The sequence below is a fragment of the Episyrphus balteatus genome, chromosome 3 (assembly GCF_945859705.1).
Source record: "Episyrphus balteatus chromosome 3, idEpiBalt1.1, whole genome shotgun sequence".
Classification (NCBI taxonomy): Eukaryota; Metazoa; Arthropoda; class Insecta; order Diptera; family Syrphidae; genus Episyrphus; species Episyrphus balteatus.
The window spans coordinates 69,129,315-69,147,071 of NC_079136.1; the positions used below are offsets into that span (position 1 = coordinate 69,129,315).

The window sequence follows — 17,757 nt, forward strand, 5'->3', positions numbered from 1 at the left end:
TAAAAAAATAAAATTTTACATATTTACTAGGCCTGTTGCACCAGATCGTGAATACCCCTATTAATTAAAGCCTGAACTACAATGACCTAAAAAGTGAAAAAGTGGGAAATTTACAAATGTAAAAACATTTTATTTTTTTAGCGCTATTTTTTGTTTTTGGAAAAAAAACTACAAAAATTGTTTTTTAAACCCAAAAATAAGTCACAAAATCAGTTTGAAAATTTTCACTTTTTGACTTTTTGCAAAAAGTACAAAAGTGAAACATCTACCTTAGCAATTAAGTATACACCCTGTAAAATATGATCCACCTAAAACAAACATATCCTTCGAGCCAATCGAACAAGCCTAAAAATAGAACACCCCTTCTTTCGATACTCGAAAACCCATCGCGATTTCCATTTAAAAAATAAAAAATACTGGCATCACTTTCCATTTAGGTTTTTTTTTTATAAATTAAATGGCGACTGTGTGAAAGATCAAAAAAACTTGGGTCTACGTGTTTTTGTGACAAATCCAAAATAAATTTTTTCAATTTACACCATTTATCCAGATTTTGTGCCGTGTTATTTCAAATTAAATCAATCAATAAAGATTCCTTCTAAAAATTCCACTATGGCACGTCTAACAAATGTGTACCATGCGGAGAATATAAATAGCGTAAAAATTGGAAGGCGACAGCTACCCGTGATTGCTGGCGATAATTTAATGGTAAAAAAAAAATATTAGTAGAAAGAAAACTTCCACACCAAAAAAAAAAAAAACCTTGAATTTTTTCTTTTGATATATTTTTTTTTGTTGAGTTTTTTATTTTGTATTTTTATTTGCTTGATCATTGAAAAAAAAACATGAAATGGAATTGCGGCCTTTTTTTGAAATCAAAAATAATTTCTCTAGAAATCCACTTTCAATTTCTTTGGAAATTATTATGTTTTTTTGACCTATTTATGTTAATTTTGATATTAATTTCTTTAAAACAAAATGTCCCGGCTAGTGCTTCGGTTATTTATTATCCGTAATTGTTACCAGCAAGAATTTAACCATTTTGGAGTTTACAATATTTTTTCTTTTCTTTTTAATCTGGTCACTCCATCGGAATTTGGGATCGTCTCTTTATTTTCTAAAAAAAAAACATTGTTTTTGTACGTGGCTTAAGGTTAAAGTTATTTACATTTTAATCAAATGAAACTATTGTAAACAATTGCGACTTAACCATTAAAAAAATCTTATCTTCTAGAAACTTCCAAAATTGTGCATTTTTGTGAATGCAATCTATCCTTCTTTATTTCCCTGAGATTCCAAGGGTATTGGCCTTTGTTCTTATACCAAATGTTTTTTCTCGAGTTTCGACTGTGCTTCGCAAGCCGTAAGCGTCCCTGGAGCTTAACATTTCTTCCTTCTCTATCTGACAAATTCCTGTTTAATTTCTAACTTATCCTTTTCCCCTTTCTATATAAATTAGGCCCAGGACAAAAAAAAGAAATATATTTCTATCATTTCGGGGTAATCCAAAAATGGGACTGGGAGGGTTTAAGAAGCCACACTGCATTAACATCCGCAGTGCCCCTGAGATGATGATAAATTCGTCTGCTGTCGCATCTTTCAAAAATGTTTTATTTTTGTTCTCGTCCTGATTTAAGTTTTTGTTTGTGGGTGAGGTTAAGTTTCGGGAGCAAGATCTTCCGTCTACTATGGAACTTAACATCCTTTCCAAACACTTCTTTTGCTAATTTTCATTTTTCCTACCTAACCGACCTACCGAAACCTTCTTTGCTCCTCTTGCCTCACAAAAAAAATGTTTTAAAAAATGTTATTTTAACTGGCTGAACAGAATGGAAATTCGCTTGTGGCAAAGAAAAACGCCGTGGTACAAGATGTCAAATAAAATCGCTCAAAATGTAGAATAGATGAACAGAATTATGTGGCGCACTAAAATGTCAATTGCCTTGAAAAAAAAATAGTATTAACTGAGCAACCACATTAGAAACGTCAAAAGTCATTGCGCTTGTAGCTTGAAGTAAAAGTCGACTCGACTTGTACCACAGCGAATTTCCTTGCCACAGCCACAGCTACGTATTCTGGCACCAATATACTAATTTCATACTTTTTAACTTTGACAGCGACACAAGACGCAAGCCACAGACACACATTCTGGTCTACCAGTAAATTAAATTAAACTAAGTAAACACAGACAACTCTAGGCGTAGAATCCGTTTTAATGATTAACTGGTAGACCAGAATGTGTGTCTGTGGCTTGTGTCTTGTGTCGCTGTCAAAGTTAAAAAGTATGAAATTAGTATATTGGTGCCAGAATACGTAGCTGTGGCTGTGGCAAGGAAATTCGCTGTGGTACAAGTCGAGTCGACTTTTACTTCAAGCTACAAGCGCAATGACTTTTGACGTTTCTAATGTGGTTGCTCAGTTAATATTATTTTTTTTTCAAGGCAATTGACATTTTAGTGCGCCACATAATTCTGTTCATCTTTTCTACATTTTGAGCGATTTTATTTGACATCTTGTACCACGGCGTTTTTCTTTGCCACAAGCGAATTTCCATTCTGTTCAGCCAGTAAAAGTAGTGAAGAAATAGGAAAAAATAATCAATGGAAGTAGTCTTTTAATGACTTTTTAATTGCAGTTACCACGTGTATAACAAAAACCATATAAATATTTGCATTTTCGCATTTAGTGTCCCTTTAAACTTAAGCTAAGTAGCGTTACAATAATTAAGATCTTCCTCGAGGTGCTCTCGATCTGCAGCGCATTTATAGTCTTTATTTAATTCGAAATCAAGAACATAAAGAATTTTCTATCTGATAATGGCCCGTATGCACAAAAAATAGTAGATACTAGCAATATGAAATTAATAAGTATAAACTAGGTTTGATATGCACAAAATGTGGACAAAAAACGTTCATACTTTACAATTTTTCAAGTAAAAGCATTTACTATTTTGTATGCATATGACCCAATGTAGTTTAAATAGAAAAATCAATTATTTGGTATTTTATTGTCAGGTGTTAAATCTTTGCATACAAAAACCATCGAACATAAACGTATTGGCTATGACTTTTTCTACTGATTGGACTGAGCAAACGTTTACGTTCGACTACATTCGTATGCCGCAATTCGACCCCTGGGTCCTCTGTCACCAACTTAAAATTAAAAGTCATATTTAACAAAATGTGCACAATATCGAAAAATGTAATTTCATAAATTTATTCAGCCCTATTCGGAATGAAAATTCCGGGGTATTGTGGAAAAAGTCTGCCAATCAAAAAGCTTCCATGAAATGTTTTTCATTTTTATTTACAAAAAGACAACATAATAAAAATAATAGGGCTGATTGTGTTTAAAGGTCGTTTTCGACTCCTCCTTACTTCTATACCAAAAAAATGTCAGACTAGCTTTTGGTCTATTCAAAAACAAGCTCCTCACAGAATTTCAACTTCTTAGGATAAGTAGTTTCTGAGATATAGGGCTTCAAAAATAACAAAAACCGTAACCGACTGAATTCGGACTAAGGGCCATTTGCTGATTCGAAACTTAAATAATTTATGTTGAACATAAAGTCTTATTCTCTACTTTTTTTTTCTGCGTAAACTGTCACATAAGGATTTATGTTGAACTTAAATACTTAAGTTTCGACTTAATTAAAAATCGACACTTTTTGAGTTGTGACACTATCTTTCTCACCGTGCGATATGTGAAATTCTTTTAGGTAAGTAACCATCGTAAGAACTTAGAGTTTAAATACTGGGTTAAAAGTATCAAAAACTCACATTGTCAACTCAATGACAAAAAAGTGCTGTGAATTTCTGCAGCAATGTCTTGCAAAAGTAACAACAATAACATAACTGTTAAAAATGTAGCAAGTTGAAGTATTTTAAAATTAAATCTACCACATTAAATCTACTTGCGAAGTTTTCAAACAACTTTTAAAAAGTGATAATTAAAAGATAAAATACCGAGTTAACAACCCAAATTGTATCGGTACAAATTTAAATCCAAATCTTAGAACTTGGTACACTTTTATATCACAGTGTTTTCTCTGCCAGATTTAATTTTAACATGCGAGAACTTGAGAGTTATGATTTTTTTTTATTGTTCTTTAGAAACAATAGAGAGAAATCCTCATGAAGATATAGTTTGGCAAACTTGTTATGTTTCAAAACTAATAGGTAATCATTTGTACTTTGTGTGTATCAACTCACAGGTTGTTTGATTTCATCGCAATAATATTTTGACATGAACTACATTTACATGTTTTTCGAGCAGATATGGCGGATAATGTACTGAATCGAAATAGAAAGTCAAATTAAGTTTTAAATCGTACTCTTCATCTTCGAATTAAGTCACAAATTCATCGTTACTATCCGACGCAAATTTTTTGTCAATTAATGTTCGACTTGATATGTTATCAAGATAATTTTAACATCGAATCGAAAAAGATAAAACAAAAAATTTACTTCTTAATGCAATGAAACTCTACAGAAATGTATAAAGTTTTAATACAAAATACATACGTTTCAGAACTCTCAAAACCAAATAAAAGTGTGAGGTGGTGGTATCGAGAAAAAAAGTTGAATTTGATAAGTAAGGGGTTAAGTCATAAAGTTATTCAAACGCACCCAAAAATGTAACCTTTTTTTCATATTTGCTAAAAAATGGTCAAATCTAACTCTACAGTTTGAAAGTTGTTTTCTTTCATGCAACACCACTTTGTTCCCAGATTCTGGTCATGCCTTCTTTGGTCTTTAACTCCACAGGCAATGGCATCTTTATGTTAGGGAAATATACACCGCGCATATGCAATTCCCAATCGAAATACATAGCTTATAATCATTAAAAGCTAAAAGTGTATGTAAAAAAAACAAAAAAATTTAACCCAGTGAAAAATTAGTATGTTTTCGTTCTAAAGCGAAACGAAATTTTCCATACAAAATTTCGTTAACGAAATCTTGAACGAAATTAAATTTGTTTTGTTTTTTGCTTTTAAACTTATTTTCTTATGTTTTTTCTTGAATTTTTTGATTTATACTTTTATTATTTTTACTTTTCTATAATACCCAATGGTATTTTTTCGTTAACATGTTCGCTGTTGACTTTGGAGACTACAAAATTTTTTGTTTCGCTTCAGCTGCGTACTAGGCTTTAAGCTTTATGAACTCAATATCTTATTTTTTTTATTACAAATAACACCTAGATTAGAAATTATTTACAAAAATGACTTCTATATTTCGTCTTTGACCGATACCAGTACAGTTTTTAGTTCATTCCTTTTACCAGAAGCTAGATTTTAGTGTCTGGCCCTTTACGCGTCCTGAAATTATATCTGTTCCTAGTTTCCATTTGCTTCTGAAATATTAAGGCTTAATAAATGGAGATGTGAAAAAATACAATTTAAAGCGTATCAATGATCTCTTTATTTTTATAGCCATGTTTTATTAGTAACTCAGTATTTAGCTCAGTAAAATTTTGCACGGGAAACAACAACAAATGATTGATAAGGATAAACAAAAGTTTTTTATTTGTTGGTGTACAGAGAAAATTTGTTTCTAAACTTATACATTTTTGACGCTTCAACATTAAAGGATTATTAATAATTAATAAAAGTAATCGTTTCTTGTTGTTTACAGCATAAAATTTTTACTCAGTAAAATACTGAGTACCAATAAAACACGGTTTATATAAGCAGCCTTAACTTCAAAATCTCAATTTTTTCGACATAAATCCATATGTATATAATAATAATATAATAATTTTAACTATATGCCTGTAAGACCTAAGGTCTTTTAAATGCATACTGCACGGCACTAGTTGGAAGGAATTGTTTAAAAAAAAAAACATTTACGGCCATATTATTCACTAGTTTAAAAAATACATCTGGATGTCAAAAAATTTAAATGTCAAAAATAAAGCCAAATCCATAATATTCACTTCTTAAATCCAATCTTAAATCGAGTTTTCTAAATCCAATCTCGTTAAATCCAAACAAGTTTAAACTGCTCTATGAAGGTCTGTTAAACTTTATAAATCCAGACGTAAAATTCATTTTTACAATGTTCAGTTGTTTTGTCAAGTACACTGCGATTCACTTGAATAAAGGCACTTATTTTAGAAAAGAAAAAAGCAATTGGAGCTTTGGTAAGGTAACTTACCAAATTTTAGGTTTTGGTATTTTAAAAAGCAATTTATAACAAACAATATTGCAAAAACAAAAAGCCAAAACAGAAACCATGTGGCTTCAAGTTGCGTTTTTTCGCAACTTTTCACAAAACGAACAGTGGTTCAATAGAATAAAGGCAGGCTATCAAATCGAGTAAAAATGATGAAAATCGGTGGATCAAACTGGTTTTAGTATAGAAAAGTGAAGCGTTGATATTATTTGTGCATTTTAACCAAATATGGAACAAGAGCTTTTATTATTAACCACGAAAAAGAAGAAAATCGAAGTTTGCACTGGAAATGCATTTTCACAGTGCACAATCACGAACTAAAGTAGAGAAATTACATAAAATGCTTAGTAACATCTTGAAAAGTAAGAAATTATAATTTTCCATAACATTTACATTCGATGAATATGAAGGCTAGTCCAGTGAACTTTCGTCTTGATCCAATATGCATCAGTTTTATTTCTATTGCGATGTGATTTCGGGCATTTACCTTATGTAATGCTCATGACGTTTGTTTACCCATAGTGTTAACCACAACGAAAGCTTCCACTGTTATTTGTTTTTCAAAATTTGCAATTATTTTCGAACCATGTAACTAAAAGTTAATTATTGCATATTATAAAAAAGTATTGTTTCCTATTACAAAAAATGTACCTTCTTTCTAAATCTAAGAAATAGGACTAATATCGTTCTGGAACATTTTAGATGGTTTGTTTTCCATCCAAAAACCACTCACCACCCCATTTTTGTGTTCTTTAAATGCAACCGTAAATAATGAACTTTTTATTTTGCCTTATTTGACCATAATAGTGGTCTTATTCTGCATTTTGAAGCTTTTTAAATATTGTACACATTTTTAACTTCAGTGAAGGTACAAACCATAACACTAACATCAAATAAACACAACTTTTCGTTTGATTTTAGAGCCAACGTTTACGGAACGTGCAGCTAGCAGCTCTTTGTCTAGGTGCCTCATGCTTTACTTTTACATTAAATCACTAGTTTACGTTAATTTCAAAATATTCTCATACAAATTTAGAGTATTTACCAACACCATTCACGACTGTGCATAGTAGAAATGCATTTTTAATGTTAACTTCTATTTTTGCATTTTCTGTGGTACCTAATGATAGCTTTTAGTGCAGATTTTGTTAAAATACACAAATTATTACAAAGTTGCACTTTTCTATACTAAAACTAATTTTGTCCACGCTTTTTCATCGTTTTTACAAGATTTAAGAGCCTGCCGTTATTCTAGTGAACCAAACAAAACACAGTGTTTTGTCAGGAAATGCGAAAAAACGCAACTAGTATCCAAACGGTTTCTGTTTTTGGTTTTTTGTTTTTACAATATTGTTTGTAATAAGTTACTCTTTGAAAATCCAAAACCGAAAATCTGTTAAGTTACCAAACCACAGCACCAATGGCTTTTATCTTTTGTAATATTAGTGCATTTGTTCAAGTGAACCGCAGTGTATTTTGTCAAGGAAAAATAAAGATAAATGCAAATTATACAAAATTTGTTGAAAAATCACAATTTTTTTTTTTTAGTGAATAATTAAATAAAAATTAAATCGTTGGATTTATGAAATTCAGATTTAACATTTAAGTGATTGGATTTAAAATTAATTTTAATCCGAACTAAATCCAGAGTGAATAATATGGCCGTTAGTTAAGATTTAGTTTAGTTAACCATCTTTTCATTTCAAACTTAAGTGGATTTTATATAACATATTCTGAGATAATTTAAGTCAATTATTCACCAGGGTTGGAAAAGAAGAAAAAAAATCTAATGATTTTATAGTTCTCTCATAAGCATAATGCCCGTCGTACACCTAGCGTTCAACGCATTCAACGCGAATTTAACAATTTAATTATAAAAAAACGACGGCACTATACGTATACTTTTTAATTAATTCGTTTAGCAGCGATCTCCAACTGTCTAAAACTCTTTGTTTGAATATAATTGAAAGCACCATCAATTAGAATTTAAGGTTTTAAATTTGCGTTGAGAGCTAGGTGTACGACAGGCATAATATAATTTGTAAAGCAGTTTTTATTCAACTTCTTTGTCTATCTAATTCAAGATGCTAATGGATCTGAATAGCAAAGGACTGGCAATAGATAGTACGCATATCAAGGGCAAGGAATTGGAGGAATTTACGCGAAAATTTAATCTTTTAACCCCAGACGAGCTTCGCGAATCACTGGAAATAGATAGCTCGGCTTTCCTTGCTGTTCTCAATCAATGTGTTCAATGTGTCGGATGTCGACGCAGTGTTGAACGTTTGTTCTATCAGCTAACACTCTCTGGCCATCCGACACTTGATCCGATTGTACTAAAGAGCTCTGTTATTCTGAGCATAGCTGAGGATAAAATGAAGACGCCACAAGCATTGGGGACATTGCTCTATCGACACCACGAAGTTCTTAACAATTTAGTTGAAAGTAAGTTGCGGAATAAGACCAGATGTGTGTTGCATTCGTTGGATGCATTTCGTTCGAAACCATTTTCGGAGACTTGGCGCGAGGTGTGGTCATCTATGAAGCAGAGATGCCGCGAAGAATTATCTGTGATTAAAGATACTGAATTACATGAAGTGCTGGAGAATTATTTGAAGAAACATAAATTCTGTCAGGGATGTAGAGCTAAGGTATTTTGTTTGTTTTTATTAAAATGTTTGTTGTTTAAACATTTTTGTTTTTTAGATTGAAAAAGCTTATAACATTCTGGTGGGAGAGACAACAACGAAAGAGAAGGGATTCGTTGCAGCGCTTTATGCTAATATCAAAAAGTGCCAACCCGAGCAACATATTCATGTTCAAACTAAGGCTGATTTTATCGACACCCTTATTCGGCGAGCTGAACCAGAGGTCAATGGAAGGTATGTTATCGATTCAATTTTTATATATTTTTTTCTGCTATCTATTAAACCTTAACGCGGTGTTATGAAAAGCGATTATTCACTAATGTAAACTCCCGCTTTTAGTCGAAGGTTCGATTCGCTATTCATAATGAAAGTAAAACGAATACTTAAAATTTTGTCTTATCAAGAAGCCACACACCAAAACATCCACTCTTTCTGTAGCTTCTAGCATTTCCCGTATTTGGTATCATAGGTTTTTCATCATGCGTGTACCTTCTATCTCATCCAATTTCCTGAATAGCTCTGATGTCGATTTTGTGGCTATCCCAGGTGCTATTAATGGTTGAGCTACTGTCTCATCTTTTGTAATTGCCTTGTTGGAAACAATTCTTCGCTGAGGGTTAATTAATAGCAACAACATACTCCGTTTCCGCACTTTCGCGATCGCATTTAAGTTTAAGTCAACCCCATTTTCTAAACGAAAATTTAGAAATACGAAATATTTGTATGTAATAAACCAAGACATATCATTCACTTTTACCAGTTGGATTTAGTCCGCACTTTTAGTTTGACTAATTAACAAGCAATTTTTTACAAAACCTTAAATTTCCACATAATTGGGCGTTTTTTCAATTTTTTTGTCATGACTAGTTGCACAAGATGTTGAAATAAAAAAAAAATATAAAAACTAACATTTTTTATTTTAAAAAAGATTTAAGATCGTTCATTTTTTTTTAAATCCAAAAATGCATTTCTTCAAAATTTTATTTTTGATTTATACTAAGACTATATAAATGCTTTTGTATAAAAAATTTTAATAAAATTTAATAAGTCGTTTGAGAGAAATTCAGAGTTTAAAAAAAAAACGGTTCTATGACAGGTACCGTTAATAATGACTTTCGAAAAAATCTTTTTTTGTTAAAAGATAGGCCTTGTCCAAAAACCCACACTTAATTTTATTTCTTTTTAATCGTTAAAAGAGTTTTTGAGAAAATTGTACTTTTCTAGAATTGGTGCATCACAGGTATGGTTTTATAAAGTTCTAAAAAAATTAATTCCATTGAATCATCTGCACAATCTCCAAAAACTGCTACATACCATCCGTTTAGGCTGTAAATAATTCTTAAGCAGACAAAGATTCGAGTCCCATGTTCGATTCCTGTCGGTGCCCATTTTTTTTTTTTTTTAATTTTAAATAAAAATTTATGTATTAAATCAATCAGTTTTCTTCACAAGAAACCATAATTTAGGCCACAAACTAAAATATTCGTATTATTTTAGAATATAATGTAGTTCGCCGCTCAGGATTTCAAATAAAAAATAGAACAGACCTGAGCGGCTTAGCGACGTCGCTCAGACGCTCAGGATTGCCGCTCACGGTGTATGTGGCCACCCCCATACATTTTCATATGTTCTAATTTATTTTTGCCGCTCAGCCGCTCAGGACGTGGCCGTACTCTAACTCGAATTTAGAAATATTAAAATCTCATTTTCGAAAAATCGTCGTCTCGTGCGTCCTTTTTCAAAATTTTCGGTATTTTAACGCAACGAGAATCGGAATATTGTGTATTGTTTCATATATTTTTAAAATCGTCAAGGAAAATCTCGTCTCGTTCTCGTCTCGTCGTCTCGCAATATTGTGAATCAGGCATTAGTTTGCGTTTCACAGATTTCACAGAAAAATAGACAGTTGTAAATGTAATCCAATGGTATTACTAAATTTAACTAACTCTAAAATCAGTTTTTTGAGATATGTCATTGTTGCAGCATAAAAATAACCAATTCAAATATTTATTTATTTGTTCGTTTTACCTTTTGGAAATAGAAACACACTTTGAAATTTTGATTTAACTTGGGTGTATAGCAAACCCTAAGTTGAAAAGCAGGATTGCCACTTGTTTTTATTTGTTTCATTTAAGAAAATACGCGGTGTTTTCGTATTCAAAATAAGGATAAATCGTTCCAAATCATAAAATAACAGTTAAGCCTATCGATTAGCTATGCAGGGGGTCAATTCCCGATCTGTGAAAATGTGAAGTGATAAGTTTTATCACGTTTTCATAATAAACTCGATTCTTGATTTGTGAAAGAAATAAAACAAATGTCTAAATCTCTTCACATGATAAATTATTTATCACAACCCAATATTCTTGTGAAAAATAATAAACAAATAAATAACACAATAATTAAATAAAAAACACAATAATTAAAAAAAAAATAAACAATCTCAACTACACCCGGATTCGAACGTAGGCCGGTAGAGTAAAAGGCAACCGCCTTACTTACTAGGCTAATTCGAATTTGTTTATTGGGAAAACTTTTATTCATATCGTCCCGTTTCTGCCTGAACCACGTATCTACACGGCAAATTTTGTTCAGTTCTTAAAATAAATAGACATTTTTTTTTTAATTAAAAACATGAATTGAACAAAAGGCAACTAAGTTATGTTTAAAGCATATTGATTGAGTTATTTCTACACTTAAACCTTTGCATCTATTCTATCTGTTAGTTATAAAGCGATCTTTAACCGAAAAAAAAAAATCTTTTAAAAAAATGTAGTTACGAGGTTCAAGCAGAAACGGGACGATATACTTTATTTTTCTCAAAAATGAAAGTTTTTTTCATTTAGTACTTTTTAGTACACATCTTATCACATTGAGTTTGAGAATCGGATAAGGGGTGCCTGTGATGTGATAAAATGAAAAAACGCTGTGAAAATTAAAATGATACTATTTTTATCACTTCACAGTTTCACAGATCGGGAATTGACCCCCAGGAAAGAAGAACTTCTCGTTTCTACTTTTTGAACATTCGGTTTTGTATTCAAATGGGAAACAACCTTCTCCTGAAAAACTTGAAAAAAAAATTTGTTGAGTTTTGCAAAAACGCTCCTCAATTATAAATTCAATTGCATAAAATATTTTTAAAAAAATATGTTTTTTTTTTTTCTAGTTACACCAAGCAAAGAGAGCGCCACGCAAAGACGTTAGAAATCGCCCAAGAAGAGGTACTAACATGCGTCGGCATGATTATGTACGAGCGTCTGCGCAGAATTTATGTAAGTTTGAGAGAAGAAGAGCGTGCTTGTCAAGTACTAGCTGCTGTCGGAGTTCATGCATTGTGTCGCAGCTTCGACATGTCAGTCGAGAAAAAACAAGGCATTAGTAATTTAGAGTTGCTGTACAATGAAATAAGTCGAGCCGAAAAGGCAAAGGAGCACAAGCGCGAACAGAAAAAACTCAAGAAGAAGAAAAAGAAGAACGAGAAGAAGAATAGCTATAGGACATGTGACAATAGTATTGTGGACGATTCAATCGATCTAGACGAAGAGGACGTAGATGAACACGAAGAAGAAGATGAAGAAGAAACAATGAGCAATAAAACGCAAAAAGAGAAATGTATCGACTGCAGTGAGGATATAAATGTTTGTCCTTGCGAAAGTGAAGGTGATGTGTGTACGAAACTTTTGGATGCCGGCTATGGTTCGGATCCGAATGCTAATTCGGGGACATCGAGCACAGCGAGCACTCCCGAGGGATCGGAGGTGTCTTGTTCGGATGGTTTTTGTAATCACGATCGGCACGGCGGCCACGAGACGGACTTTGTAATTGATAAATTTGATTCGTCGAACAATCATTTTGAAAATGATCCATTTGGAGCTTGTGGTCGAGAGAAGAATTTAAGCTTGTTGCAAATGCTTGTAAGTTTAATACTTTTGTCCTTCTTTTGTTAATTAAAAAAATTCAAAATTGTTATTTTTTTTTTGCTTACAGGAGGACTTCGAAGAGATGGAAGACGAAGAAAACTGTTACATTCCCAATGAAGTCGTAATGGAGTATCAATGTCATCAAGAAAAAGTCAATCAACAGCGACAGGAGTTACGAGAGACTCTCAAGCAAAAGTTTGCCGCAATGTGTATGAAAAAGCGCGTTCAGCTGGGAGTAATAGATATTAATAAATAGAAAAAAAAACAACAAAAACAAAACAATGTTATAAGTAAAAAGTCTAACTTAAATATACAAATACAAGCTTTTTATTATTTTTAAAGCAAGTGCAAATGCACATTTCTTGTACCAAAATAAATAAGAAAACAAATTCATTTTAACAATTTCTACATTCTTCATGAAATGGTTCCAATGTTCGTAAATCTCTCCATGTTGGTGGTAGTCCATTGTTGACGTGTTTTCCACATCGTCTGCAAGGTTCAATAAATAATTTGCCATAACTATTGAACCAGGTCTGAAAAAAATAGAAAAACAAAATATTAATGTGAGGTTTGAAAGTTTAAGAATTTTAATTTTTACCATATAGCTTTTTACAGCCAAGTCAGGTAGAGTTGGTGAAAAAAAGTGTAACATAGCGGAATGAGTGTGTTCTTGGACTTTTCTAAAAACTTCATATCTTGATTCAGCCCATAAATCATCGACATCTAAAGGTTCATCGACACCTTTAACAGTGACCCATTCAATGAGAACACCTTTACAAACAATTGCTGCCTTCAATACTCGAGCTATGTTGACCTGAAAAGAATACAATTGAACAAATTCAAATAAAAAAATGTTGAGCAAAAACGACAATAACCCTTGCGTAATTTCAAGGTTTTATTCACCAAAGTAAGCCCGCTGCACACTCCCTTATAGAGTCAGAACGACACAACTTCCAATAAGGGATTAAGGCTAAACAAATTGCGGGGGAGGAAATTATTGCTGAATCTTAACATTCATAAAGGGACATGGAAATCTTTCAATCTATTGATTGCCAAACATATTGACCTTATACACTTTTTGTTATCGACGCTAGATGTTGAAATGTACCGAAGACTGCATTGACTCAGTCCACTTCCTTGTAGAAGAAAACATATAATAGACAGCTGCACGGCCTTAGCGAGGTATCCGTCGGAACGAAATATTTTCTGATTTAATACGAATCAAGCTTCGAGGTGTCCTTCCTACAGGTAAAAATGCTCCGATTCGTATGAAATCGGACAGACGACAATAGTCAAATTTGTTTGGAACTTGGACTTTCGGCTCCGTTTTTAAAGAGTATGCTATCCAAAAACAAAATTCAGTATCTGCCTGCGTTGTCCCTCGCCAAAAAAAAAGTCAAAATGAAGATGAAGTTTTCGAGAATGATAAAAGGCATCTAAATTATTTAATTGTTTATTTATAAAAACGGCGATGCATCCGTCGGAGCGAAAATCATCATATCGGTGGGATTTGTTCGGTAAAATCTTTTTTATTTCGGTTTTACGTTTTTGTTACATAAAAACACGTGAGAGAAGTTATTTTTATAACCCAACAGTAGGTATTCTTTTTATACAAATTATTTGTAAGAAGACGTGTGAACAAACTGGTTACAAGGAGAAACGTGCCCAGACAAGGACGAATGTAACCAGTAACCTTGCTGAACTGCACACTTTATATCCTACTTTTTTTTAATGCAGATGAATATCGCGTGATGCGATGAAAATAAGCTATTTTTGGGAGAAACAGTTGTATTGATGAGCTTCAACTACAAGAAAATTAAATCAAACAATCTTGGCTTACTTTATTGAAGAGTATCGAATTGAAAACCAGTTTATTTTGAAGCAATTTATCTGCGTGGTGCCGTTTTTCGTAAATCATCACATCATTGAGAGGTTGTATTACTGGCTGCATCAAAGCGGAAAATGGGTTTAACGGACAACGTGAGCAAAACCAAGTATGTACAGCTTCCAGTATTCAAAAAATCATTTTGGGGTGTCTAATACTTTTGGCCAAGGCTGTATAAGCTGCCGTCAAAAAAGGACACATTACCCTGACATATTGAACAGAACGTCCTTATGGTATACAAGGTTTCTGAAGAATTTAGTTTGCTTAAACTCCGTTATATACAGTGCTCTTCATATGATTAGATGCACCAATTTTTGTTTACATAAATTTAATTTTTTTGTAGATGTGTGCAAGAATAACCAAAAAATTGTATTTAATAAAAGGTTATTGCTTGCTTAGGGTGACCAGCGCCGTAAGGTGGCTACAATCCGCTGTGGATTTGGGCCTCAACCAACAAGATGTAGTTTTGGAACGACGACAAGAAGGTTATTTGGTTCTCAATAAAAAAAAAAACGACGACAGATAGTGGATGAGTGGAAGTTAACGGTACTTTTTCTCCTTTTTGTCTATTATGTAAGAAAAAGGGCAGTTTTTTCTGCTTACATGATTAGACGCACACCTTAAATTAGTTAATTGAGCGTTTATTTAATTTAAGTTGGAAGTTTAAGCATCAAGTGATTTTTATTCAAAACGGGTAAAAAAAAGCGCGAAAGAGAAAACTAACGCGTTGCATTCCGAAGGTTTTCCCAAAAGCACCATTGCCAAAAAAAAAAATAGGACGAAGTGACCATTTCAAGAGGAATTATTTAAAAACAGTGCTTTCTACGGTAAAAACTTCAAGGGAGAAACAATATGAGCTTTAGCACCTCAGCAAAAATAAAAATTATTAGGAACGCGTCGAATTCAGCTCTATTTACGAGCAAAATTAAAGAAAAATCCGGAACAACGGCCAGCACATCAACTGTTTTGCCAGTTTTTTTGAGTGCTGAGCATCCTAAATTAATAAAAAAAAAAAAAACTTGAAAATGCCTCTACAAAACGCCGTTTGAAATCTAGAAGAACCAAAGTGAGCTAAAACAAGACTGTCATCATTCTAATTCTGCTGTATGGTGCAGAGCCATGGACTTAGACGAAGATGAATGAAAACTATAGATTGTTTTAAAAGAAAAATTCTTCCGTCGATTTTTAGTCCCGTCTGCATTGATGGTGTAGGTGATTAAAGAAGATAGAAACGACCTGAACGGGTTGTTCAACGTCAAACTATTCGAGTAACCCCAGAGAGATGGCGCAACAGAGGTGGTCTTAAGACTGAATTATTTAATTTATCATTTGAATTTCTTAAGCTTTACAAGTACATATATCAAAAGAGGTTCATCGACGCAATTGCTGCAACAGCAGTAAGGAATTAGTAAGCATCTTTCAATTAATTTATTATTAATTGAAAATATTTGTTTCTACTTCCGTTTGAACAGAGTTCAACACCTCTTAAGCTTAATGTAGGGTAGATGATACATAAAAGTGAATGCCTTGATGTAACACGCGTAAGTGGTTACAGGAGGCAGTTGAGTATGGCTAGAGAAACTTAATAGTTAAAGACTTAATTCACAATGGATTGTAGATTCACCTTTACAAAACTAAAAGATCAACAATACTTACAATAACAACAGCATTCGATCCAAAAGGTCGACAGACTTTATAGCTCGTCGTTGCTGAATTAAGATTTATTTCACTCAACAACTTGTCTGTATGCCTAAAATGAAAAAAAGAAGATGTTAGTTCAAATTGTTACGATCCAGTCATGGAAACTTACTCGGGGTCTGTGTTATTGCATGAGGATAGTGGCATTCGTCCACGTTTGTTGGAACATGTTGAAGTGTAGGATCTTCTTAAATTGTTAACATTCAGTAAGTTATTAGCCAACAAACTGTGTTCGTGGACCTTAATTAAATTATAAATAAAACATCGAGAAGCACAAAATAAAGCAAACTTACTTTGTCAATCCATTTATAACTATTAACAAGTTGCGGATACAGAGCCTGACGATCTTGAGTTGTTTCTTGAGCGAGGTATGTTGTATTTCCCAAATAATAAGGAGCCGCTGGAGTTGGCAAGCTGTTTATCAAAGTTTCTACTTCTCTGAAAAGGAAGATTTTAACTATTTCAAAAAACACATAGATTTGATTTAATTAGGTACCTCAAATTAACATTAACATTATTAAAATATTCTTGAAATTCACGAATAAATTTATCAGTATTGTCTTCGCCATGTTCGGCTCGCATGCCATCAGAAAGATGTTCAAAACAATGACCAACACTAGATCGAAGGGATTTAACGGCTTGTAGAGTTGCAATAAGTTTGTCCATTTTTAGAGAAATTATTTGTAGTTATTTGAAAATTATAGAAATAGAAATAATTTTTTTATGAAAAGAGTTTATTGTTTTTTTTTTTTTGTGTTGTCAAACAAATAATGGACTGTCAAATTGAAACAGGGATGGCATCAGAATATTAGAGGTGCGTTCTTTTTCTAACAATAGTCAACTATCGTTGTTATGTCAAAAAAAATTGTTGGGTTTTTTACAAATCATTTAGGAACGATTTATTGTTAGATATTGTTAAACTGTCAAACACAAAAAAAAATTGTTTTGAAAATATTTTTATTTGCATAATTATAACAAAAATAATGTTTTTTTTAGTCAAAATAAATTCTCTTGCATCATAAAATTGCAAAACTCTGTTTTTATTTTCATTTTATTCCGCTTATTTCCAAAAGAAAAAAATCCTTCTGTTAGTTTTGTAAACAAAACATCCACTTTGACACATCAACAATCTCATGAGTGTTCAACTCATATCATGGAGGTGAGTTGGAAATAGTTACGGTTTGTAACTATTTGACACTTCAAAACGAGTTTAGGAACGATGTTCATCTGTCAAATAGTTACAAATCGTAACTATTATGTAGTTTAGGAACGACAAAAGTTAACGATAGTTAACAATAGTTAACTATTGTTAGAAAAAGAACGCACCTTAGGTGTGTTTAACTGCCAGAAAAGGTGAGTTCAAACTTCGAAGAAGATTTATTTGTATAGAGCCCAGTACGCAGTTCGCACTTAATTTTAGCTCACAT

The 17,757-nt window shown here is 32.5% G+C and overlaps 2 protein-coding genes across 2 annotated transcripts; one reads left to right on the forward strand and one right to left on the reverse strand.

The window, feature by feature from the left end:
• The first annotated feature begins 434 nt into the window (after positions 1 to 434).
• LOC129916761 (gametogenetin-binding protein 2-like) lies at positions 435 to 13,088 on the forward strand. Its single transcript, XM_055996889.1, has 5 exons — positions 435 to 708; positions 8,261 to 8,827; positions 8,883 to 9,058; positions 11,994 to 12,741; positions 12,815 to 13,088. Exons 1-5 carry the CDS (start codon positions 613 to 615, stop codon positions 13,001 to 13,003), a joined length of 1,776 nt encoding a protein of 591 aa, XP_055852864.1. The 5' UTR covers positions 435 to 612; the 3' UTR covers positions 13,004 to 13,088.
• LOC129916768 (mediator of RNA polymerase II transcription subunit 27) lies at positions 13,052 to 17,096 on the reverse strand. Its single transcript, XM_055996903.1, has 6 exons — positions 16,827 to 17,096; positions 16,624 to 16,768; positions 16,443 to 16,570; positions 16,289 to 16,382; positions 13,346 to 13,561; positions 13,052 to 13,280 (listed from the first exon to the last, which is right to left on the reverse strand). The coding sequence occupies exons 1-6, from the start codon at positions 16,994 to 16,996 to the stop codon at positions 13,143 to 13,145; spliced, it is 891 nt and encodes a 296-aa protein (XP_055852878.1). The 5' UTR covers positions 16,997 to 17,096; the 3' UTR covers positions 13,052 to 13,142.
• Positions 17,097 to 17,757: the final 661 nt, after the last annotated feature.

Coding starts and splice junctions, on each gene's coding strand:
- LOC129916761 (XM_055996889.1), top strand. CDS start 613: ATGGCACGTCTAACAAATGTGTACCATGCGGAGAATATAAATAGCGTA. Junction 8,828..8,882: donor GTCAGGGATGTAGAGCTAAG/GTATTTTGTTTG, acceptor TTTGTTTTTTAG/ATTGAAAAAGCTTATAACAT. Junction 9,059..11,993: donor GAACCAGAGGTCAATGGAAG/GTATGTTATCGA, acceptor TTTTTTTTCTAG/TTACACCAAGCAAAGAGAGC.
- LOC129916768 (XM_055996903.1), bottom strand. CDS start 16,996: ATGGACAAACTTATTGCAACTCTACAAGCCGTTAAATCCCTTCGATCT. Junction 16,383..16,442: donor TGCAATAACACAGACCCCGA/GTAAGTTTCCAT, acceptor TTTTCATTTTAG/GCATACAGACAAGTTGTTGA. Junction 13,281..13,345: donor TGGCTGTAAAAAGCTATATG/GTAAAAATTAAA, acceptor TATTTTTTTCAG/ACCTGGTTCAATAGTTATGG.